Source organism: Euprymna scolopes, chromosome 7, assembly GCF_053919585.1.
Source record: "Euprymna scolopes isolate OS-2025 chromosome 7, ASM5391958v1, whole genome shotgun sequence".
Lineage (NCBI taxonomy): Eukaryota > Metazoa > Mollusca > Cephalopoda > Sepiida > Sepiolidae > Euprymna > Euprymna scolopes.
The window spans coordinates 114,452,933-114,480,425 of NC_136488.1; the positions used below are offsets into that span (position 1 = coordinate 114,452,933).

Genomic DNA, 27,493 nt, shown 5'->3' on the forward strand with positions numbered 1-27,493 from the left:
ATCTTTCTAGAACAAAAAAGTTGCTCAAGAATAATGGATTTTAATAGATTTTAACTCGTTTAATAAAAAAATAAAAATAAAAAAAACTTGGTTTTCCTTATAGTTTTTAAGGCCGTGCTCAAGAGATTTATATTTGAATTTAAAATATTGACTTTTTCTCAAGGGAGATTACTCTTGAATTTTTATATTTTCTCAAATTCAGACTGTACCTTCCCCCACCCCCTGGTGTGCGTGCGTGCATTAAACCACAACCACTCTCTCGGTAGCTGTCTTTTAACTGACTTGATGACTAATAGCTTTGCCATGAAGAATTCAAAGGGAGATAACTAAGATTGCTTCTTCCTCTAGCTTACAATATGGCTGCTGAAGAAGAGGTCCATGAAAACGATCAGGATTCTGTTAAAGGATCCAAGGCAAGAAAAAAAGCCAAACATGATTCTGGTGCCGCTGATTTGGAAAAAGTTACGGACTTTGTCGAAGAGTTTGAGATTTCTGCAAACAGAATCCAAGATGTAAGTTTTCAGGCATAAATTTGAACATAGGTTTGAATTGCGTGATTTATCGTTTTCTATTTCAGCACGTGTTATTTTTATTTTGCTTTTTTGTTTTGTCTCTTTTTATATTAATATTTTGTTAAATAATTACTTGACAACTGCATCAATTTCACATGAAAATGTAAATATTTTGCTAATTGAAATAATTTGACCAATACTTGTTGCTGATTAGTTTTCTTTTTGGTGAAAAAGTCTTCAAATAATTTCAGGCATCACTGAAATTATTTTCTTTTAACATTTCTTATTTATCAGGTGTAAAAAGAAACAGAATTCATCATTTTTACTTATATTAACACCAATTAATCATCTGACATGACTATGATATTTTGGGTTTGTATTACTACACATAGATTCGAAAAAGTTGTCAAACAAAAATATAGCAAATGTTATCAGAGGCAAGATAAGTTACTTTTCTATCTGAATACTTTTTAGTGTTTTTATTTAATGTGAAATGTTTATTCGGCTCGAAAAACATATAGTGTTTATCGATGTATTTGAAAAATACAAATGGCGGCGAACTCTGTTGAACACGTTCATTTTGGGAAAATGAGTTAAAACTAAAAAGCTATACAAAATACTGTTAGGAATTCACTCAATATATGTTACCGTGACTTAGGCTGACATACGTTATTTTCAACCTCCTCATGTTAAGAATGACTTTCGGAATAAACGCCTTTGCAGGTTGGACAACCGGTTGCAGTAGTGCCAGGTGTATCAGAATTTTTGTAGGAATTTTGGTATTATTATACAAACACCGTGACAGGGTTAGGGTTTAGGGGTAGGGTTAATTCGCTGTCACGGTGTTTGTATAGTTTTACCGGAATTTTTGACACCCCTAACACGAAACTGCGAATAAAATATAAAAATCTCGTAATTTCTCTTTTAAAAGTGGGTTATTTATTTTCTTTATGGATTATACTTCCAAAATAAACTATTAAAGTTGTTTTAAAAGTAATAGAAATATTTTTATTTTGTTTTAAACAGTAATGAATTTTACGAACTCAATATTTTTTAATTTTTAAACTTTAAAAATCTATCAATTTTTCCATTGATTCTATTACGATATTTTCAGGGTCAATGTGAAATTTTATGCTCTTTCCAATAAACCGAATATAATATTTTATACAAACGTTTTTTTTTTATTATTCACGCCCCCCCCATTTTCAAGTTTCTATTAAAAAGTAAATAATTAATTTACTCACCGAAAAGTAAATAATTAATTTACTCACAAATTGAAGAGAAAAGGTCAATAAATAATATATTCAAATTTAAAACAAAAAAAACGTAGTGTTTTTTAGAATTTTACCTGTAAAGTTTAAAGTTTAAAACCTTTTCTTTTTAAACCACGTTATTTGTTTTTTCTTTTTTTTTTTTAATGGAACCTTGGTCCTTGCTCCTTTTAATTGAAAAAAAAAATTAGGGCTTGAATTACATTTTTTGAGGAGTTATAAGCTTGGAAAGACCGGGGGTCGAAGAATTCACGCCTCCCATTTTGAAATGTCTATTAAAAAGTAAATAATTTATGTACCAAAGTCTTATATATCACAAATTGAAGAGAAAAGGTCAATAAATAATATATTCAAATTTAAAACAAAAAAAAAAGAACTGTTTTTTAGAAATTTACCTGTAAAGTCCGAAGTTTGAAACATTTTAAAAAAAAAAAAAAAAAAACACGTTTTTTTTATTTTTTTTTTTTATTTTTTTTTTAATGAAACCTTGGTCCTTGCTCCTTTAATTGAAAAAAAAAAATTAGGCTTGAATTACATTTTTCGAGGAGTTATAAGCTTGGAAAGATGGGGTGGAATTATTCACTATTTTCACGAAATTTCTGACACACCTACCGGTGCACATTCACCAAATACAGACCAATAAGTCTCCTGTGCGTCATGAGTAAGTTGCTAGAATCTGTGTTAAATACAGAAGTAATCAACCACAACCATCTCAACAAAAATAACCTTCTTAGTGACACTCAATATGGTTTCCGTTCTGCTAGATCTACAGCAGATGTGCTTACAGTTATATCTCATAGGATTAGCAAATCTCTCGGCAGAGGCAACCTTTCTAGGGCAATTGCTCTTGACATGTCTAAGGCCTTTGATAGGGTATGGCATAAAGGTTTACTTCATAAGATCTCTAGCTATGGTATTGCTGGAAATGTCTTCTCAATTATTAAATCATTTCTTTCTGATAGGTTCATAAGAGTAGTAGTTGAGGGGCAAAAATCAGAAGCTCACAGTATTAATGCCGGTGTCCCTCAGGGGTCCATCCTGGGCCCAACTCTTTTCCTGATCTACATTAATGATCTTCCAAATCACATCCTTACATCATTTGTAGACATTTATGCTGACGACGCTACCATTTATGGTAGCACATCTAAGACAGTAAACGACCAAGTTCTCTCCAATTCTCTCTCCTCTGATCTTGAGCACGTAGTACAATGGGGTAAGGAGTGGCTGGTTACTTTTAATGCATCTAAAACCAAACTTCTCTCTTTACATCATCAACATTCTGATCCACATCTGGCATCAATTGTAATGAATGGCTCTCGTCTTCAGGAGGCCTCAAGTTTTGACAAGCTTCTTGGCTTGACCATTACTCCTGATCTTAAATGGAACACGTACATCAAATCTGTTGCCAAGGCCGCTGGAAAAATGGTGGGATCTTTCTATCGATCCAGTAGATATCTCACTGCTGATGCTATTCTCTATCTATATAAGAGCCAGGTACGTCCAAGGATGGAATACTGTTGCCACATCTGGGCAAACTTGTGAAAAAAAAACGTGCAACGTTAACCATTGCCCCACCGCGACATGCTTACGGAAACACGTTTGAATTTATTTAATTACTTGGATTTAGCAGGTGCTCGTTTTAATGAGTTAATGAGGTCAAGTTTGACTGCGGGATTTCATTTACTGCTGAACGCTTTTTTTTCCCCCAAGATGTTATAGGAAAAAGACTAACTCATATGCGGCGAGCGACAAATATTGAATATTTATTTTCCCGAAATCGAGCAAATTAAATAGACAGGCGAGCTTTGTTGTTAACTGTGACATATTACGATTTATATGTGATATAAAAAGTTGTGAAGCGAGCAACCGCTTCTCTGAAAGAAGCCGTTTGTAGACACACAGAAAAAACGAACACACATACATACATACATACATACATACATACATTTTCGCTTTTATATTTATAGATAAATAGTTATAAATATATTTTGTTCGTTTACTTTATTTAATCAAGTGCTTACTTCCAATATTAAAATATTTTTTATCTTAATTACATATTTTTTAGTTTAAAACTTTAATAATTTTAATTTTTATTTTAAAACTAATAATTCGTAATATACGTGATTTGACCATTTAAAATCACGGCCACCGAGAGTAAGAAGGCCTGTTAACTGAAAAATGTCTGCAGGCAATGTAGGTAAGATTTGTCAGACTGTCAGTACTATATGAGGGCCATTTGAAAAAGAGCAATAAAACATTTTTAAAAAGAAAAAGGAACACAGTTCGTACTACTTAAACTGAACTTTATTCAATACTAGCGGGGGTACCCGGCGATGCCCGGGTGTTTTGGGTAAATCCAAACTCCGAGGGTGGGGGTAAAATAAAATAAAAAGTTTTGGTAGGTAAGTATGAGGATCGAACCCGAACCCTTGAGGCAAAATTGGAAATTAAAGTGTGAAAAAAAATTGTGACGTTAACCATTGAGCCACCACGACATGCAACAGAAAACGTTTGAATTTATTTATTGAAGTATTAAAAACAGGTGACCGCAATAAAAGTTAACTCTGCTGCTTGTATTTGACCTAATTAAGGAGGTCGAATAGAAGTCACGCAGTTAACTTTTGCTGCGAGGCAGCGTTTGGGTTTGTTTACCCAAATTTGACTATTTTTTTTTTTCCCAACAGATGTTGGGGAGGGGGAAACCAGCTCCCCATTGTCCAGATTGAATAGCAATTGTCTGATATACAACATTGATCAAAGCTGGTTGCTTCTGGACGTTTCCCGGCGCGATGCCGAGAAGGTTGTTAACTTTGAATTAGTTTCGCTTTTTATACGAAAAAGCTGAATCAACATGTGAGAATCCAAAATAGCAATAATTTTGTAAAAGTCAATGTAAATAAATCTAGACGCGCTTTCCCAAATCCTAGATATTATTATCTACGGCCTATATAAACACTTGTAAATGATAGTAACGACCCCAGGAGTGTGTGCGAGAAAAGCCTTTGCGAGACATACACGAAATGGTCACACACATTTTGCCTTTTATATATATAGACTTGCCCGGGTGTTTGGAGGTGTGTGTTGGTGGGGGGGGGGGTAGATTAAAACAACCCTGTTAAAAAAAAAAAAAAAACGTTGGCCGGTTGTTTGGAGGTAGAAAAGAAAAAAAATAGTTTTAGTAGAAAGGTAGGCTTGAACCCCGAACCTTTGATGCAGAGTTGGAAAGGAAATGAAAAAAAAAAACCTGCAACCTAACCATCCCAACCACGGGAACAGATGAATTGATAAGTGTGTTAAGTTGACGTTTATAAACTGAAATTAGCAGGTGCGACAACGTCAAGTTGCGTGATGTTTGACCTAGTTTTGCGCTGGAAGCCAGTTTCTGTTTTCCCCGCTATGCGGCGATGAAAAAATATCTCGAAAATAGCTTGTAAAAGTCGGGTAAATTAAAGCAAAGTAAAAAAAAAAAAACACAAAAAAACTAACGTTAAGCAAACAAACGATGTTAAATGTAAAAATTGAAAAAAGAAAACAGAAAAACGAACGTTAAAACCAAAAAAAAAAAACATGTGAAAAATGGCTTAAATAAGCCTTTTTCGATATTAAAATTTAAAAAATCGGTGGGTACCCGGATGTTTTTGGGTGTGTGTTTGTACGGTCGGGGGTGTTAATGAAAACCCAAGAATAAGCGAAGTAAAAAAAAAACAAAAAAAAAAAAAACAGAAAAACGAACGTTACGTGAAAAACGGCTTAAATAACACTGGTTCAATATTTAAATTTAAAAAATTGAAAAAAAAAAGACATCTCACGCCACAATTCGAACCCAAAACGTTTAGATAATGACCCAGCACGCTAACCAACTGAGCGACATACATGAAATTTAGTCAGTTCTTCAACTATTTAAACTAAATCAGGTCATGACGTCATCTGACGCATGCGTAGAACCGTTGTCGTCACGAGAGGACGGTTTTTGTTCCCCCCAACCCCCAACCCTGTAGAAAATTGTCCATTTCGGGGTGAAAGAATTAACGTTTTTGGCCAATTTTTCGATATTTTTCGGGCGAAGGATAGAGCTTCAATATGATACCGAGTGTGTGAATTTTCGTAGTGTCTGTTGAAAGTTTTTAGCGGACACACAAACACACATACAAACATACATTTTCGCTTTTATATATATACTAGCAGGGCTACCCGGCGTTGCTCGGGACCGTATAAACAATGAAAAAACAAAAGCAGATATTGAACATATGTTTTATTCTTAGGGGAGAGGAATCTTTCATCTCAAGTTTTAGCGTTACAAACAAACATTTGTCTTCTTTTATATATATAGATAATGACAGGTTTTTTGGGGGCCCCCCTCGAAGATAACTGATTAGTTGACCAACTTCTAGTGGTCCGTTTGATGTGAAATTTCGATATTTGTCATCCGGGTGATGGGGCTTCGATATGATACCAAATTTGTCAAGTTTGGTTCCGTCTTTCAAAAGTTTTAGCGTTACAAACAAACATACATACACACAGACGTTTGGCTTTTATATATATAGAAGAAGAAGATAGAAGATAGAAGAAGATAGATAGATATATATAGATAGAAGAAGATGGCAGATAAAATATAAACATTATGTAAAATTAATTTTAAAGCAATATACAATTTAATACTGATAAAACTGAATTATGAATTTAGGGAACAAACAATTAAAGAAACATTAAACAAATATTTTTTGTCCTTCGGAACAAGATCATAGTGTAGTATCTGTTTTGATGCTACACGTTACCTTTTCTGTCTTCGGTCGGTGGAAGAGAAATCTTTCATGACTGAGATTATTTTTGTTCCTATCCAGAGTGCCCCTTATTGGGAAGCTGGATTTTCTCCAAGATTATATGTTGAAATATTTAAATAACTATTACTTTAAATACAGAAATTATATTTAAAGTTTTGGTTTTCTGTTCTTCTATGTCCATTTTTTTCCCATGTTTTTATCAAAATGTGTAGCGTATTAGTTGTCTCACAAGCCATCATCAGCGATTGCTCCCTGGCAGTAACCTGTGGTGTTCCCTGAAGACCAAGTGACAAATCTCCTCAGATTTCCAGTGTTCTCCACCTTTTGACCACATGTGCAGATGATTGCATGTTATTGCAACAGCCATTGTCACTAATTTCTTGTTGGCATCGGCCATTGGTGTTTCCTGAGGGTTGGGTGACAAAATGCCTCCCCAAGGTACCAGATTTGAACTGCACACTTCCAGTGGAGATTTGGTCAGTACTCTCTCACCTCGATCTTTCCACCCTCCCTTACCCTTCACAACTAGTTGGTGTGGTGTGGCGCCAGTCGATGTCATGTACACCAGTTTTTTTATTATTATTACTATTATTATCATGATAATAATAAGGGTGCTTATGCAGTGTACGCGTGTGTATTTTAAATATTATTTTCAAGTTAAATTAAATTTTAGGTTTGTGTTACTGTACACATAGATTCGAAAAAATTGTCAAAAAAACAAATATATCACAAATGTTATCAAAAGCAAGATAAGTTACTCTTCTACCTATCTGGGAAGGTTTTTAGTGGGTTTACTCACTTTAAAACGTGTAATCGCTTCAAAAATCATACAATGTTTATCAATATATTTTAAAAAGAAAAATGTCTGCATGTTTGTAACTTATCTTGCCTTTGATAACATTTATTTGTTATATATTTGTTTTTTGACAACTTTTTCGAATCTGTGTGTACAGTAAAACAAAACTCGTCATGTAAATTATTTACAGTTAAAATGTTATAAAAAACAAAAAATTGAAGTTTTAAATATATTTCAAAGAAATTAATTACGCCCCGTGCTAAAATAGTGATAATTCACCAATCGTTAAAAAAAAAACACTGCCGTGAAAAATGCTTAGTTTAAAATATTTGAAAATACTCAGTGAAAAGTTTTATTTATTATTAAAAGAACGGACTGGAAAATATATAAAAATTGGGGTTTGTATTACTGTACACATAGATTCGAAAAAGTTGTCAAAAAACAAATATATAACAAATAAATGTTATCAAAAGCAAGATAAGTTACTTTTCTACCTAACTGGATATGTTTTCAGTGTTTTTATTTAATGTAACATGCTTATTCAGCTCGAAAAACATACTGTGTTTACCGATGTATTGGAAAATTCAAAATCGCGCCCGACTCTCTCTTTAACATGGTAAGTTTGGGAAAAGGTGCTATAAATATAAAACTAGACAAAATGCTGTTAGAAACTCGCTCAATATATATTACCGTGACATAGGTTGACATATATTCGGTGTTTTCTTAATAGTATTTTGTCTAATTTATTATTTATAACACCTTTTCCCGAACTTGCCGTGTTAAAGAGAGAGTCGGGCGCCATTTTTAATTTTCCAATACATCAGTAAACAATGTATGTTTTTCGAGCTAAATAAACATGTTACATTGAATAAAAATACAAAAAATATATCCAATTTGGTAGAAAAGTAACTTATCTTGCTTTTGATAACATTTGTTATATATTTTTTTTATTTTTTTTTTGCAACTTTTTTGAATCTATGCGTACAGTAATACAAACCCAAAAATTGTTTGTTTTGCAGTAAAAATAAAATAAAAAAATAAAATGAAATATTCGACTTTTTCCAATAAAAATAAAAGTTCAAACATGAATTCACTTACGATATTTTGATTAAAATTATCCCAAATGTGCAATTATAATAATTATTTTCCGAATGTAGAATTGTTTTTTTTCTTTAGAACATACATGGACAATCGGTAACACATATTGGTAGCCATATTTTTTCTGCCTGTTAGCATGACCACGTGGTTGAATACTGGAAGCTGTCTATACCTACAACTTAATTAGGAAGTGACGTTACGCTGTCATATGCATCGGCCTTCTTTCTCGGTAGCCATGGTAAAATACTGGTGTGACCCTTCTAAAGTTGTCGACCTTTGCCGGAACTTAAAATGATGTAACTTTATTATAAATTAATATTATCAATATAACATTTGTACCATTTAAAAGAAGAAAGGTAAAATAAACTAGTTATAATTTAAAAAAAAAAAAAAAAAAAAAAATTTCATCATACGAAAATAATGAAATTGCGAGGAAAATTGTGTTTACATAATTGGCGCGTTAAAATAACTTTCCCATGTAGTAAGCATTCTTAACGTGAAAACATACTCGTGTTTAATAAATCTAGCAAAAATCAACTAATGGTTAGATTTCCATGAAATTACATAGAAAATGCAATTTCCGTAAAATATATGAGCCCCCCCCCCTATTTATTTTTTTTCGAAATTTGAACAAAATATATTTGAATCTATCGAAATTTCTATTTATTATGAAACATAAGAGTTCAAATAAGTAAAAAATATTTATTTTTTTTTAAAATTTAAATCCACACATTGAACAAAAACTTCTCTTGAAGTTGCAATTAAAAAAAATGATATAAATTTAATATTATTTTGGAACTCCTTACTCTTTTGACTCCCAATGTTTCGTCTGCTAAAATTTTAATCACGTGATTACGGTGTAGCATCAATAAAATCAATCTGATCTTGAGCACGTGGTACAGTGGGGGAAGAGGTGGCTGGTCACTTTTAATGCATCCAAGACCAAGCTTCTATCTTTACATCATCAACATTCTGATCCCCATCTGGCATCAATTGAAATGGATGGCTCTCGTCTTGGGGAGGCTCCATGTTTTGACAAGCTTCTGGGTTTGAACTTTACTCCTGATCTGAAATGGAACAAGTACATCAGGTCTGTTGCCAAGGACGCTGGGAAAATGGTAGGATCCTTCTACCGCTCCAGAAGATATCTCACTACTGATGCAATTCTCTATATGTATAAAAGCCAAGTACTTCCAAGGATGGAGTACTGTTGCCATATCTGGGCAAGAGCTGCTAAAAACAGCCTATCCTGCCTTGACAGTGTACAAAATAGACTTCGTAGCTTAGTGGGGGATGCCCTTTTCTCTTCCCTGCAACCTCTCTCCCACAGAAGAGACGTTGCGAGCCTGTCTTCGTTTTATCATTATTTCCATGGCAAGTGCTCGTCCGAGCTCCAATCTCTGGTCCCCCCTCGCCAATCTTTCACGATAAACACCCCTCTAGCTGAAACCACTGTCAGTAATTTTCCCCACTCTTTATCTATGCCTAAATCAAGACTAAGATTCCATGAACAAAGTGCACGACCGTGGAACTCTCTTCCGTTTACCTGTTTCTCACCTGACTACAACTTGGATTTCTTCAAGTCCAACATAAACAAATTCCTGATGAATCACCCCCTTAAGTAAGACACTTTATCAAATCTCCAATACTAATGATTACTATGATACTATCCCATTGATTACTGTACACGCAATAACCCTTATCCCCGAGTGGCTTCTGGGCCTTAATAAGTGGTGACCTCCATGAAAAAAGACGAAACTCATATTTGTTTGTCTCTTTTTACATAACAAAAGTATGGAAGCTGGTAGTTAACCAAATGAACACTCATACATATTTAGTAAAACCATATTTGATATTTAATATAGAAATGTTTATAATCATTAAATTGTGTAAATCTTAAAACCTAACAAAATTATTACCAAGATTAATTAATTGCAGTTTGAAGGTTTTAAAAAATCATTAAGTCGCTTCTGCTTGTCCATAGTCCGTATAGTAGGCACCTCCAAAATTCACCCCCCTATATGTAACACAATGTAACTTTATTATGAGTTTATATTATCAATATAACTTTTTTACCATTCATAAGAAGAAAGGCAAAATAAACTAGTAATAATTTTTTTTTTTTTTTTTCATCTGACGAAAATAATGAAATTGCGAGACAAAAGTCTTTACATAATTGGCGCTTTAAAATAACATTCCCATGTAATAAGTATTCTGAACATGAAAACATACCCGTGTTTAATAAATCTAGCAAAAATCAACTAATGGTCAGATTTTCGTGAAATTTCTATCGAAATTTCTATTATGAAACATAAGAGTTCAAATAAGAAAAAAATATTTATTTTTAAAAAATTTAAATACACATATTGAACAAAAACTTTAAGCTGCAATTAAAAAAAATGATATAAATTTAATATTGTTTTTTTTTTTTAAATGCCGTTTTTCTAATTAATATATTCTATTATCAGTTGAATTGCCAACAAAAAGAAGCTTTGTAAAAATTAATTAATTTTTAAAAGATTAAAACTCCATTATTTCAGAATGTTCCGTTACAACATAGATATTGAATTAATTGTTACAATTTTTTTTATATATTAAATTTTAATATAAACATGGCTCTTGCCAGCTATTTTATTGCCAGATTAAAACAGATTAACAATATTATTGCACAAAAATTAAACACTTTCTTGACTCCCTACGATATCTAATTTGTCTCTTTTTACCAAACAAAATTATGGAAGCCGGTAAGTAACCAAATGAACATGTGTACATATTTAGTAAAACCGTATTTCATATTTAATATACAAATGTTTATTATTTAATATATAAAATGTTTAAAATCATTAAACTGTGTAAATCTTAAAACCCAACAAAATTATAACAAAGATTAATTATTAATTGCAGTTTGAAGAAGATACACAAAGGTTTTAAAATATCATAAGTCGCTTCTGCTTTTCCACAGTTTATATAGTCTGACGTCACGGGATTATGCGTTCCTTTTTTCACAATTCTTCACATTCGTTTGGGAAAGTCTATCGTATAGTTAACACAAGTCTGACGTCACGGAATCATGCTTGTTTTTTTTTTTGTTTTTTTGTTTTTTCACATTCGTTTGGCAATGCCTACTGTACGAGAGTGTCCACCCCCTAAAAATGTATGTTTTTTTTTTTGACACTTCTGCATGTCAGTTACATGAGATGAATGTGTGCATTTTAGTTTCAAGAACCGCCGACAAATGTCGCTTGTCAGCCAAAGAAAAGGGGTCGATAACTCTTCCTTTTCTAAAGGTGCGTGCAAACTAAAATTATAAAATTATATTATTTTATTTTCAGTTATGAATCACTCATTGAAAAGAAATTATATTAATACATTAAAATTATATTTTGATACATTTTTTATACAATATTTTGATTTTCATATATTTTTGTGTTTATTTCATTATTATATATTTTTGCGTTATTGTAAACACTTGTTTATATTTGAAGTTCACATAATAGCCACTAGAAGCGTTTCTCTTTTGAAGAACAGGGGTTGATAACTCATCTCTTTTGCTAATATATCACTGTCCTGCAGAAGTGCCGTTTTTTTTCCAATGATTATCATATACATTAGACTTAATAATCAAATTAGCAAAAAAAATTTTGGAAAAAATAAATAAATTTGATAACTTTTCGGGCAAGGGGTTCACTTTCTTGTTATAACTTTCTAATCACATGAAGAAATGGACAGTAACGAGAAAATGACCCCCCTCTCCCCCTTCTTAAAAGTCATTCTTTTTTTTTTTTTCAAATTTTTTTCAGCTAGTATGATACTAAAGTCAGTAATCTATGATAATTGTCAGAGAAAAACTTAAAAAAAAAAAAAAAAGGTGTAAAACACGCAATTTTAGGGGGTGGCCACCCTCATACAGGTCTGCCAAAATGTTTATGACGAAGTGAAACATATTTTTCATGTTTTTGGATGCAGCATAAATAAGTGGAAGACAACTCAATTCAAACCACCGAGACCAAAATCAACCATATAATGGATACATTAGTATAAAAATCTTAAATTTTTATTTTCTTAGTTAAAAAAGCTTGGTCAATTTGATTTTTTTTTTTTTTTTTTTTAAATAAGCACGCATTTATTTATAGAAAGATCAACAGTATTTAACTTTAGAAAAAATATAAAGTCATTTCAGATGAATAAAAGATAAAATCAATAGTTTATTTCTTTAAAGATGAAAAACGACAATGGTCAATGAAGAAAACGAAAGGATTTCATCAATAATGGAAAGTGGGGTTTGTATTACAATCCAAAGAGGTACGCAAAAGTTGTCAAAAAACAAATATATAATAAATAAATGTTATCAAAGACAAGATAAGTTACTTTTCTACATAACGGGATAAGTTTTTAATGCTTTTATTTAATGTAAAATGTTTATTCGTTGCAAAAAATAAGTAATAAGAACAAGGGAAATGGGCAAAAAGACTCAACAATCACTTCAAAATAAGAAATAAAACAAAATAGTGGTAGAAACCCACCCAATAAATGTTACTGTGACATTTATTGGGTGGGTTTCTACCACCGTTTTGTTTTATTTCTTACTTTGAAGTGATTATTGAAACTTCAAAAATGCAAAGAAACATCGCAGCCATTTTTCCTTGTTCTTCGGTACTTAGAATTATGCAAAAACAAAGTGACTTTGTATACAGTGATTGACTGTAAGGATAACGGTGGTTTGAACATTGCCTGGAAACAATATTTTTCCTAAATATTTTTGAATGGTACAAATCCCGTTTTAATGGCTACTTTTGATGCAGTCAAAAGTAGAATCTGTTTTAATATCACACTTCATTTGCTCTGTTCTTAGTCGGTGAAGAAGAAATCTTTCTATACTGAGGCAATTTTTGTTCCAGTTTTGAGTGACTCTTTTGGGGAGCTGGATTTTTTCCACATTAAAAACCAACATTGTGTCTAACTCTACCCTAGTGGGGAGACAAATATTCATGAATAGAATGTAAGACCATAGTGTAGGGATTTAGAAAATCAAGTACCTGTTGATTTTGAATCCTATAAAATAAAAACATTTTTTTTTTTTTTTTATTCAAACAAATGCTAATAAAATCGACAACTCAAGATATTTTTATTAATCAACTGATACAAACAAATGGGCTTCCATTCTAAAACAACAAACCTTTTTTCTACAAAATAATTTTTAAATATATGCAGCAAGCGAAAGTGTTCAAAGTACTTTTAGTTTCTTGAACTATTTTTACTGCCACCATTTAATAATACAAATTAATGCTTGTTTTCAGACTACACCTTATTGACCGGATTCGTAACATGTTGTAATTACAGGTTGTCAACTTAATAGTTTTTGTTTGTTTTTTTTCACACACATTGTCAATTTACTCATGTATTTATCTTGCTCCTTTCGGCATTTCTCGTTTTAATCAATAATATCTCATTTTAAAAGCAGACATCTTGGCTAATATATAATATGAATATACAGATCAGACTTTGCTTAAATATTTCATTAGATAGACCCCAAGCAATTTTGCTGTAATTTATTTTTTCACATTTCTGAATTCATTCAATTTTTAAAATGATTTATATTAAAGCTATTTTTGATGTATATATAATAACTATTAAAGACATCTAATTGTCGTAATTTTTTTTTTATTTTCTTGTCAATAAATTACACTTCAGAAACTTTAAAAATCCTATTGATTATTTTGGAGATTAAGTCAACTCTCATATCTCTCTCTCTGTATATATATCATATATATATAGGCACAATTATTCCCATCTATAAAAAGACAGTATGGAAAAAGAAACACTGGAGCCACACATTGATTCAAAATGGCCACACCACCTGTCAATACCTGACGTGTTTTCTGGTTATTAATCTATTTAATTCAATATACTAAATTCCTACAATAATTCTGAGGAAAAACACTCTCCAAAATCAGTCAGATGGTAGCAAGATACTTCCTCCCTCATTATAACCTCCTGCTACCCTAGTTTACACTGTTACCAAATATTTCATAGGATTCAATTCGTACATGCGTCAATGATTATTTTCTATCATTTCATTATATTATCAGTCATTTAATATTAAGTCAGTATGCAAATAATGAAGGCTCCCTTTCCTTTTGAATTTCTGACTAGACACTTTGATTGGGTGCTCAGAGTAGTTTCATGTATTAACCCTTTGTTCATATAAACACACTCAGAATGATTTTGTTAAAATTCAGTATGGCTTCCCTTCTTACATAGAAACCTACACTTATCAATATTATTATATAAAACTAGCATTTCAGCCCGGCGTTGCCCAGGTGTTTGGAGGTGTGTGTTGAGCAAAAAAAAAAAAAAAAGTTGTAGTAGGTAGGCAGGCTTGAACCTGTCCCGCGAAGGAGGAAAAGCGCGGGGGTGGGGCCTGACGTTTTTGCTGTTACGGCCACCACGAAACCGGAAGTGACATAGGTTTTAATTAAGGCTAGACAATCGAAAGGAGAGGATGACTTTCAAAAATATCAGCGAAAAAAGCGCCTCCCCCCTGTAGAAAAGTGCCCAGTTGAAGATGAAGATATCAATGTTTTTAGCCAATTTTTTTATATTTGTCGTCTGAAAGGTCGAACTTCAAAACGATACTGATCTTGTAAAAATCCGTCACCTCTGTCGAAAGTTTTAGGCAGACATGCAAACATACATACATACATTTATATATTGGTAACTAAAAATTTTCAACCCAAACCGATTAAAAAGCTTGCCCGATCTCTGAATACCCTTTTATGTAAAATTTCAAATGTTTAGACCAGAAATTGTCTGAGTAATTTGGTAGACTGCAGAGGTCAATTTTTTTTTAACTTTGACTCATATTATGACCCCTTAACATTTATTGTTTTGGGCTCAAATCAAGTTATTAAGTTAGATCCATGTCTAAGAAACCTATATCTAAAATTTCAAGTGTTTAGACCCAAAATTGGCGGAGGAGTTTGGTAAAGTTCTCAAAGGTCAAGTCATTGAACTTTGACCCCTTAATAGCCAAATTTCTGGCTGAAAACCGATAACAAAGATTTTCCCAAATCTCAGTACTCTGTATATCAAATTTCGAGTCTGTAGATTTAAAATTGACAGAGGATCATTCCATGTCAAAACACCAGCAAAAAGTTGAAATCTACACCCACCAACACCAAATTACTTGAAATTTGGCACAAATATTCCCCTTTATGAGTTACTAAAATTTGCCAAATTATTTGGTCCAAAACCTTACCGTTCAGATTTTTAGTGGGGGGGGGGGTAAATTTTTTACCTATGTAGCTTACAGTCAGTCTAGAAAAAATATGTTCTCTTCAATTTTTATCATATTTTTTTATAGCATCTACTATGACTGCTTAAGTTCTAAAGAAAATATTGTGAGGGTGTTAGTCTACTTTAGAAGATATGGCCCTGCGAAGTTTATCTTTTCTTTTTTTCTATGTACTCGCAGTAATTCAGTGAAAGATTGATAAAGACAATCATCCTAATGCTCCCAAACTCCTCAAATGTTCATATTGTGTTAAGTAATTTCTTAAACTATTCAATAAGATAGTCTTTGTTAATTTAAAAATAAAATAATTTAAATATATTTTGCAGATATTGCATTTTGTATGGTACGGATAGATTGTCTTTAACAAGTGATAAACATTGACTCATGCATTAGGATCAACACTTATAGAGTTTTTGTAGATAGCATTAAACTTTTTTTTTACAATTTTTCAAAAAGTTATTTTCATTGAACTAAAACCTTTTTTCTTCATTTAGAAGAAATTTATAATAAAATGTATTTTTCAATAGTTTAAGAGTTGTCCAGAGGCGTTTTCTTGAATTAGGTAAACCTGGTTCAAATTGCTTGGTTCTGTTGGACAATTGTAGAGCACATCCTCTTGAGTCAGAACTAGTGTCATCTTGCGGGAATATTTTTGTGTGCTACTTACCACCTAATGTGACTTCTCTCATCCAACCTATGGATCAAGGGATTATTTGGAACTTAAAATGTTTCTACAGAAATGATTTCATGATGAATATGATAAATAGTACCGTAAGTATAAGCGATTTTCAGTGCCATTTTACTATCAAAGATGCCATATTTTCTCTCGCAAGTGCATGGAATCAAGTTTGAGCAAGCACATTAACAAAAGAATGGGGTAAATTATGCCCAGCGCCAAATCAAATAATACATCTGGTCTTGAAAAAATTCTTGAAACCAAACCGTTACTGACCAACCACACTGTTCTTAAATCGCTTAATGCAAATGATGTTGAAATGTGGGTGCAACAAGATGAGGAAACTACTGCTCAATATCCTGAAGGCAGTAATGGTGATGAAAATAGCGACCGCTCCCATTCTCTTGACCCTAATGTAAATAACCAAGAACACTCTGATGAAGCAATATCATGGGATGATGCAGAAAAGTCTATGGAGACGGTTATAAAATTTCTAGAAAAAAGTCCTTACTTTAGTGACAACTATGTTTTGCAAGCAATGTCTCTCCGAAGAGATATAATCATAAAGAAGCTACAGAACCAAGAAATTGTAGATTTTCGTGATCGCTTACGGAATACAATGGCAGCGCCCGAGAGCTCAATCAATGAAAATAGAAACGGCAATGAGACTCATTCAATGAATAAATAAAAAAAAAAACTGTATTTTACATAAATGTATGATTTCTGTAGATGATAACTTAGGTAATAAATACCTAACAAGTAAGAGTAGATTTAATTTATTTTCAATGTTTTTGTTCCTGGTAATAATATTTCTCTCCAGGAAGAGTGAGAGGGTTGGATAACACTGTTTTTAGGTCATGAATTTCAGATTGTATAAAATGCTGATGGATCAGTGAATGTCTCCTGGATTTTGTAGCAATAGGCTTGTAACCAAGCGATAAATGTTTAAATAGTGGTGGAGAAACAAGACGCCATTACGGCACATACAGAGAAGGGATCTTTGTGACCCCCAATGGGTATTTCTACCTTTTTGTTTGGAAAAGTCATGGCCAAGTAAGACGTCTGAGCAAAGAGAAGAAAGGACTGAAAATTTGAAATGCGGGTAGGTAAACCCTTTATATGCTAATGTTACATCGCAGTGACCTAATGTGCTTGATAAGGCTGTAGACACCATTGATATCTTTCTGTTTGTGTCAACCAGTTGTACATATGGATGATGTTCGATGATAGTTTTCTGAGCTAACAGTATCCACCAGAGCCTCCAGGATTATTCCATTCTCTTAAAGTCTAATTATTGCTTTCGACAGACAATCAGGTGATGCAGCAGTTACAACGGATGCGATTGATGTTTCACAAGCAGAGGTCACCTTCTTACGGGAGCGATTTGATCGGTAGACTGGTTGAAAATGACCCTTCTTGTCACAACTTCTACAGATCGCATCAGCGGTGGGGCATTTAATTTGTGGATGTTGTCGATTACCACAGAATAAACATTCTCCCCCTGCTGCAGTTGAAACATTTTCGGAAGTGCAAGAAACCTCACAAGTCACTAATGGTTCAACAGTAGTGCCACATGCTGAGAAGTTGATATAAGATTTGGCTTGTTTTTGGACCGTTTCTAGGGTACAAGCAAAGTCGGAAGTATCTTTCGAATTGAATGTCTTTTCTAAGAGTTGTCGAATTGTACGAAAACGAATGCCTGTTATGAGGATATCACGAACTGCTTGGTCACAATGTTCTTCGGCCATTACTGCCTTAAAGCAACAATCCGCAGTAAGCAAATCTAGCTTCTGCAAAATATCATCAATCGTTCCACCAAGCTCCTGCTTAGAGGTTGCCAAAAGATTTCTAGAATGAACAATGTTGGAGGGTTTTATGGAAAGAGACTGGAGTTAATGATGGGTGATTCGTATGAGTCACAAATTGCTATTTGTGCACTGGATGGAAGATGTAGTTGGTAAGAAAGTCTGTTTTGCTAGTTGGTGGACAGTCAATTGACCTCAGGAAGTTGTTGAATGTACACAGCCAAGTATATACTTATAAATTATTATAGACCTTTCTAGGAAATGCAAAGATTCATCCCCCTCCCATAGGCTGCAAGTGGGGGTGGTTCCATTTCTATTTAAGCTTTCTTTAAAACAGTGCATAGAATAAAATATGACAAAGAAAAAAAAGATAAATTAAAAGTAAATGAGATGTCAAATAATTAACTTATACATCTATTATACTGCCTGTTGTGGGTGCCTGGTGTTGCCCGGGTGTTTGGGGAAAAAAATAGTGATAGTAGGCAGGCAGGCTCAAACCTGTGAGGCGAAGGTGGAAAAAAAGTAAATGTAAACGTGACATCTTATACCGCTAGGCTATGAAGCCATAGGAAGTGAAAAGCACAAATTTAGCAATGTCAATCAAAAAGTTGATTTGCTAAGGGAATCAGTACAGAAATGAACATTGGTTCAAGGCCAGTTCAGCTTTCCGCCATTTTATTTGTTTTCCCACGGTTTGAGGAAACCAAGCTTCCCTGAAAAAGAGGAACTCTCAAATGAATAGCAATTGTCTGATATGAAGGGTTTTCCCCACATTGATCAAAGCTTATTGCTTTACTGGAGGTCCCAGTCAAGAAGGCTGGCGAATGATGTTTGCTTCTATTTTGCTTTGTTTGTCTTTTTTGTATAAATAAACACGCGAAACAATGGAATAGAGCAAATTTTATAAGAGTCTATCAAAATAAATGTAGAAATGACATCCGTTCGCAAATCGTAGATATTATGAGCGAGGGAGTATATAAAAAGTTCTAAAAAATAGTAACTTTCTCAAAAGACCACCCCCTCCTCCTCCAAAAAAGCCTTTCTTGAACATACGAAAACGCACATGCCACTTTTGCCTTTTACATCTATTTATATATATAAAAGCGAAAATGTGTATGTATGTATGTATGTGTGTTCGCTTTTTGTGTATGTCTACAAAAGGCTTTTTTGGCGGTGATTGGTTGGCTCGCTCCTTAAAACTTTTTATATGCTGTCTAAATAATAATATCTACGACTAAGGAACTCTGGTCGCAGCTGTCTTTAATTTACCTGACTTTTACAAGCTATTTTCGAGATATTTTTTTATCGCTGCGTAGCGGGGAAAACAAACTGGCCTCCAACGCAAAACTATGTCAACAAACATCACGCGACTTAACGTTCTCGCACCTGCTAATTTCGCTTTATAAACGTCAACTTAACACACTTATCAATTCCTCTATTCCCGTGATTGAGATGGTTAGGTCGCAGGGTTTTTTTTTTTTTTTCATTTCTTTTCCACCTCCACGTCAAAGGTTCAGGGTTCAAGCCTTCCTTTCTACTGAAACTTTTTTTTTTTCTTTTATACCACCGAACACCCGGCCAACGTGTTTTTTTTTTTGTTTTTTTTTTAAACAGGGTTGTTTCGATCTGCCGCACCCCCACCCCAACACACACACACCTCCAAACACCCGGGCAATGCCAGGTACCTCCCCCCCGCTAGTCTATATATATAAAAGCGAAAATGTGTGTGTGTTCGCTTTTTGTGTATGTCTGTAAAAGGCTTTTTTCGCTGGATTTTCGGTCGGCTCATTCCTTCTTAAAACTTTTTATATCACGTCTAAATGATAATATCTATGAGTTACGAACGGGGGTTGCCTGTCTATTTAATTTGCCCGACTTTCACGCATTATTTTTTCCAGATTTTTAGAGCGTCCCGTGTATCTTTCGCTTTTCAGTATAAACAAGCGAAAACTGGCTTGCAGCCACGTCATGTTTCAAGGTCAAACATCACGTGACTTAAGGTTCTCACACCTGTTAATTTCATTTTATAAACGTTAAATTAAGAGGTTTTTCATTCCTCTTCTCTCGTGGCCGAGATGACTAGGTCCCAGGGTTTTTTACCATTTCATTTCCATCTCCACGTCAAAGGTTTGGGGTTCAAGCCTACTTTTCTAATAAAACTTTTTTTTTTTCCTTTTACACCTACAAACACTCGGGCCACGCCGGGTACCCCCCGCTAGTATCTATATATATAAAAGCGAAAATGTATGTATGTATGTGCGTTTGCATGTCTCGCAAAAACTTTCGACCCAGGTCACGGATTTTCACGAGATCGGTATCATTTTAAAGTTTCAACCTTCGCCCGACAAATATCGAAAAATTGGCCAAAAATATCAATTTCTTCACCCTAAAATCATCAGTTTTCGACAGGGAGGGGTCAGCAAAAACCATTCTCTCATGACAAGTTCGCTTCTATGCATGCTCAAATGACGTCGGAACATGATTTAATTTAAATGTTTGATAAGTGACAGAATTTCGTTTACGTCGTCTTAGATCAGTTGCTTAGAGCGCAGCCTTATTATCTAAACGTTTTGGGTTCGAATCGTGGTGTGAGATTTTTTTTTTTTTTTCCCCCGATTTTTTTTAAATTTTAATATTGAAGCAGGGTTATTTAAGCCATTTTTCACACGTTTTTCAGATTTTTGAACTTTCGTTTTTCTGTTTTTTTTTTGTTTTTTTTTTACTTTGCTTATTCTTAGGTTTTCATTAACACTCCCCAACCCTACTGACCACACACACCCAAAAACACCCAGGCATATTTTTACAATTCTTACAACTTTTCATATACTCCCTAGATTATAATATCTCTGATTTGCAAAAGGAGGTCATCTCTATCTTTTATTTCAGCGACTTTTACATGCTATTTTTGCGCTATTTCTTACTCGCCTGTTTGTTTGGCTTTTCCGTATAAAAGCGAAACTAAAAGTCGAAAGCGAAATGTGTTCTCAGCACATCCAGAAGCAATAAGCTTTGATCAATGCAGTGAAAACCCATCATATCAGTTAATTGTTATTCATTTGGACACTCACCTTTTTGTGGGGAGCTGGTTTTCCCAAACATCTTGCGGAAACAAACAAATACGCAGAAAGCTTCAAGCTTAACTGGCTCTGCATGATTTCATTTCTCTAAGGCGTGATGTTTGACCTAGAAAAGCAGACGATTTTTAAGCATTTAATTTCAATGATTCTCACTTCTCTGCCCTCTTAGCGTCACGGTAAGATGTCATGCTTTCTATTCCGCCTTCGCCTCAATGCTTTGTTTTCGAGCCGACCTACCAAAACTTTTTTTTCTTCTTCCTCTCTATACACACACCGACAAACACCCAGGCAATCCCGCTAGTATATAGATAAAGGGCAAAATAGGTACATGTTTGTGTGTCTGTGAAAGGCTTTTTCCGTTGGGCTTCTCACGTCAGTTAGATTCCAGGAGAAGTTTCCTTATACTTCCTTCATTGTAATATCTCCGATTTGCAAATGGACATCGTCTCTATCTTTATTTTGATCGAGTTTTAAAAAAATTCCTTCGTTTCGAGTTTGTTTGTCTTTCTCGTATAAAGTGAAACTAATCAAAGCAAAGGCATCCACCTGGTCTTCTGGGCCGGGTTGGACACTGCCAGAGTTCCCCCTTTGTGGGGTGGGTTTTCCCCAACAGCGTGAGGAAACAAACAAATAAATAAATCGGCAGAAAGCGGGAAACTTAATTGGCCCTTGGCCAGTTATGAAAGCAACATTTTGCACCTGCGTGATTCTTAATTAAATTAATTAACTTAATTACCAACTCATTAATCTCACTATCTTTGCGTAATGGTTAGCGAGAAAATTCGAGTTCGATCCCACCTCTCTCTCTCTCTCTCTCTAGCTTTTTTTTTTTCGTCACCCAGGCAAAAGTTAATTACCAACTCTTTACCTTTTCCTCCTTTGCAGTATGGGTTCCAACCCTTTTTTTTTTTTTTTAACACCTACAAACACCCCCCGCTAGTAATTAAGAAAAGAAAACAAATGAAAGCTTATTGTTGAGTTGCAAGGATTCCATTTTCCAGTTCATATAATCAGATCCTTCTTGATAAAAAAAAAAAAATTAAAGTCCTGCATCTAAATAGCATTAATACAGATGTGCTTCTCAAAAATGAACATGCACATATCGAAAGCAATCGCTGAATCTTTAGAAAATAGTGTCAAAAAATAGTAACATTTAATGCTACTACAACAAAGTTGCTTTCTTTTAACAATTATAAGAAATCTCTAACCATCGATTCCTGAGAGTCAAAACTCTTTGGCCTAACATGAATTGAAACAAACACATAGAAGATACTGCTAAGTCTAACATAGAAGGTTGGTTCCCTCTACTAGGCTAGAAAACGGTTTAAAATTCAGTTCATAGTTGGTAGTGAGAGGAGAGAAAATGATTCACATCTTATTTCAATTTTCAATCGAACCTGGATATGATTAACAAACTTTTATATTTTTTCATTTGTTCAGTTCTTTTCTCACACTTTCTCAAAGCTATGTTGCTATTTCTTTTGTTACTCATCTGTGATTTGTTTTTTGTTTTGTTTTTTGTCTATAGGCTATGAAAGTGGTGAGTGATCGCAAGACAAAAGAAGTCACTGAAAAACAAGAGAAAGAAAAAGAACTTTCCAAAGTAAAAATTAACAAAGAAGATGTTGACCTCATAGTAAGTTGGTTTATTTATTTTTGTGTAAATTTGTTGTCCATTTTTATAGTGTGAAGATCTCCATAATAGTTGACTTCGCTACTGACAACATTATTCATATGTAATTGATGCTTTTTGCAAAAATAGGAAAACTTGAATTTTGTATACATTTTCATCTTTAAAGTTCATCTGATCTCCTCTTGAGCTGTTGGTTTCTTTAGTTTCTAATGTTCATGTTGTGAGTTTGATCATCAAAGGATCAGAAAAGTTTCAGCATTTTTATTAGTGTGTGTGTGTGTGTGTGTGTGTGTGTGTGTGTGTGTGTGTGTGTGTATATATATTTATATTAGCATTAAAAGTTGATTTTTTTTTTTTTTTTTTTTTTTTTTTTTTTTTTTTTTTTTTAGATAATTATTTTATCAACTTGCATGAAAAGAGCTATGTAAAAGGTGCTTAAAACCGTTTGAATTATGCAAATACCATCAGTAATTCAAAGGTTATGAGAATTTTAAGTGCCAAAATTTAGGCTTTTCCGTGGACATTTTTCTTTAGAAAAAGTGGGTTAAATTACGGATCTCAACATTTCAAGAAGTTTGGTAATTTCGCCACCATTTATTTATTTTTCAAGCCATTCTCATGAAACTTGGCGCTCATGTAAAATTGTGTGCTCTTTCTGATTATGCAGTCAAATTTGATGTATCTCTTTACCATAAGCCATGAATTATAAATTCAGATGTACAAATTACATTTTTTTTTTAAACTGGCACATGGTATCATACAGTGAGTGTCTATTCATGAACAAAACTAAGTATTATAGTGGTATTTAAATATAGCTTTGAGAGCAGGCATTTTCCTGTCTTCTCATCAAAAGAGTTTAATCTAAAGAGCATTCATGGCTGGTATTTACTACTCTCCTCAAAGAAAAGAAAAAATTGAGTAGATATGAATTAAACTCAGAAATAAATTGAAGAAAATTTTTCATATAGATTTTGGATTTCTGTAAAAGATGGAAATTCCTATAGTCAATCAGAACATTTTGGGTCCAGTCCAATTTTCAGTTTTGTAAATCCTCTCTATCTGACCCAAAATATACCCATATTTTCTGAGATGCAACCATAAATTGTACTCTACGTGAATCCTTGATGTAGCTTTCATAGTACCAGGATACCAGGAATCTTGATAAGTAACAACTATATATTCACCAGTTGGTCATTTTTGTCATTTCTATTTTGTTGTTTTACTGAAAATTCAATTATGTAAATAAAGAAATAAAACAGTAATTTTTTACCTTGTTTTCACCTTAACATTTAAAATGATTACTTTTGTAGGTTTTTGGATATGCTGAAAACAAATATCGCATTTAAATTTTCTGCAAATAAATAGTTTTCTGGATATTAAACAATGTCATTTCTTATGTTATCACTGGTGGCCATCTTGGTATGCGCGAGCACACAAACCTAACCCTGAGAAATTATGTGCAAACACCACACGTACCAAGATGGCCACCAGCAATAACATAAGAAATGACATTGCTTAATATCCGGAAAGCTACTTATTTGCAGAAAATTTAAATGCGATATTCGTTTTCAGCATACCCGAAAACCTTAAAAGATAGTCATTTTAAAGAAAAATGTTAAGGTGGAAACAAGGTAAAAATTTACAAAGTGCATCACAATGAAATTCTTTATCAAACCGCCTAATTATCATTATTATTTAGATATCTTCAGTTAAAAAAAAAAACAGGTTTGTTTTACAGATTTGAAAAAATGGTCTTGACAACGAGTTAAAAATAAATTCAAGTTTCACAATATATTTTATTTAATTGCTAGGTGAAAGTACAGAATAGTTAACAAAACACTCTTCCATCCCCATGTTAAGAATGTGTTTCTAAATAACATTATTATTTCAGCATGGTAGCATAAGTGCACAAGTACCTTTTTATTTTTGTTTTTTTTTTGTTTATTTGTTTTATTTTTTTTTATCACTAAAAAAACAAACGTGTGTACTTAGTGCATTTTGTTGTTTTTTAACGCTTTTAGTGCATGTGTACTACAAGCGTTAAAAACAACAAAATAGTATTGTTTGGAAATCAAATTTGAAAAACTTGAGAATAATTTTTTTTAAATTGACAAACTCGGAATAAAAAAATGAACCTTTTTTTTCTGCTTTCATTTTGAAAGCAGAAAAAACAGTTTTCTATTAAGCGAATACAAACTAGTTAATATGCTAACAGCGATGGTTAGCGCACAGCTAACCATCGCTGTCATCGTTTCCCTTTAAGTGATTTGAATTTCTATAAAAGATAACATTTTAAAGAATTTTCCACACAATTAATAATTATCAAATATTTACATATTATACATGAAAATAATTCTCAAACTATTATCTATATGAAAATGGATGATATATGCCGATTTATCTTATCAATTTTGAAATATTCTTTGTCAACTTTGCTCGGTCGTAACTTTGCTTCCTGTGTCTGTAAAAATAAAAATTAAACACCAGTAGAGACGGACTCTGTTTATATAGCCTGTAAAATTTCAACCATATCCAATCAAATTTAACCCCGCGTAACGTATGTATCCAAACGTAATGTATGAAATGTAAACATTGAAAAAACTGTTTCCCTTTTTTGTTGTCATTTTTTACCATTTTTTCATTTTCAACTTGGAGCATAAAAACATTGAACGCATAAAAGAAAAATAAATTAACATCATTGGAATGCTTATTTTATTCTCTTTTCATCAATATAATTCTTTTAAAAATTGACCAACAAATAAAAAAGATATGACTTGTTGAAGCACATTAGGTATGTAATATGGCCGATGTCCACGAAAATACAGCATACACTTGTAATGCTATATATATATATATATATATATATATATATATATATATATATATATATATATATATATATATATATATAAAAATAATGACCTATGCACAGTAGTGCTTCATGCTTTTGCAATTAGTGAAGGAAGTGATGATTGCTACTGGTTAGGAGATTCAAACCCAGCTACAAAGTCACCTTTGACTCCATTTGCTAGGATGTTACCTCCAGGCCATCATCTGCCACAGGAATTAAAGGAACTTTAACAACGATAAATGTAAAATACATGTACAATTTTAAGATGGTCAGTAGTGTTCAAACAACCAGAAATTGTGAACGTCACACAAAGCCACCTATTTTATTTTCCCAGGCAGTGCTCAACTTCAAGTTTCTTAAAACTGTTAATAATTATAAATAATTATTTTTATACTTACAGACATTTGTGTTTCGTGCTTTCACAATCATCAGTGCAAGAAGTGATGATTACTCCTGGTTGGGAGATACAAACCTACCTACAAAGTCACCTTTGACTTCATTTGAAATATGTGTATATATGTTGGATTACTATCGCTATTTGTTTCACTTGGATTTCATTTGAAAATTCATAAAAGTAACTTTTTTAAGCCAAAAAAGAACCTTTTTTTTTTTTTTAATCAGCAAAAATCAGAATTTTCAGTATTAATAAATGAATCTTAATAAAATATTGCTTTTCTCTTTTACATTGAAATTAAGTATGAAACAGTCAAAGCTCAGTGGCCACTTTTACAAATAGATAACACTATCACAAATACAATCTGTTCTAAATGACAGTTTTCTGGAGGTTGAAGGTTCAATCCTCACTACAGATGATAATAACAAAGACTAACATGATTAACATTTTTATTCGATTCTGAATGATTGAATGAAAAACAATTTATTTCTGTGGATGAAGTGTTCAGTTTTAAATTCCATATAGGTTTTCAAACTTAACATGAAGATTCTCAATAGTGAAAAGATGTGTTGCATGAAGATTGGTTACATCAGTTAGGATGTGAAAACCATAAAGATGAATAATAATCCAGAAATGTAATTTTCAGAAATTTGATGCTTTCTTGCTTCTTGAAGAAATTTTATATTTAACTAAAACAAACTAAAAAACATTTATTTGATATTTTGAATTTAAATTATCTAGGTTGTCTACAAAAACATTAACTACTAGAAATAAGTCAACTCAATAAAATGTTGAATGGAATGTTAATGAGTACCGTTTGTCAATTTTATAAAACAAAATAAAACTAATGTTTTAAGGATGGAATTGATTGCTTGTAATTTAGTTATAATATAAAAGAGCATTTCTTTTTTAATTTCTTTAGTTTTGTCTTAAGTGATGACCATTGCTGACAGTATTAATTATGATGTTGTCAACAGTGATCATTGTTAACATCATAGTCTCAATGTCATGTTCACTGTTGTTTAAAATTATTTTACTGTAGCAATTATAAATTATATAAGTTTTAGTATTTATAGCTGCATTGTTGACTGATAAATTGTTAAACTTTTTTCATTTTATTCCTTGCTAGGTTGAAGAACTTGAAATTAGTCGCATGCAAGCTGAAAGAAAATTACGAGAGCATAAAGGTAATGTTGTGGAGGCACTTATTGCCCTCACCAACTAAAAGAACACAAAACTTTTGTATCATAAAATCTCTCAATAAATTTTAATGTTTATCTTGAACATTTTTCATCTTCCATAAAA

General features: G+C 32.8%; 1 protein-coding gene across 1 annotated transcript; it reads left to right on the plus strand.

Moving 5' to 3' along the window:
* The first annotated feature begins 285 nt into the window (after positions 1–285).
* Positions 286–27,493, plus strand: LOC145279893 (huntingtin-interacting protein K-like). The gene is made up of 3 exons (XM_080131392.1): positions 286–512; positions 22,839–22,946; positions 27,318–27,493. The coding sequence occupies exons 1-3, from the start codon at positions 357–359 to the stop codon at positions 27,411–27,413; spliced, it is 360 nt and encodes a 119-aa protein (XP_079987518.1). The 5' UTR covers positions 286–356; the 3' UTR covers positions 27,414–27,493.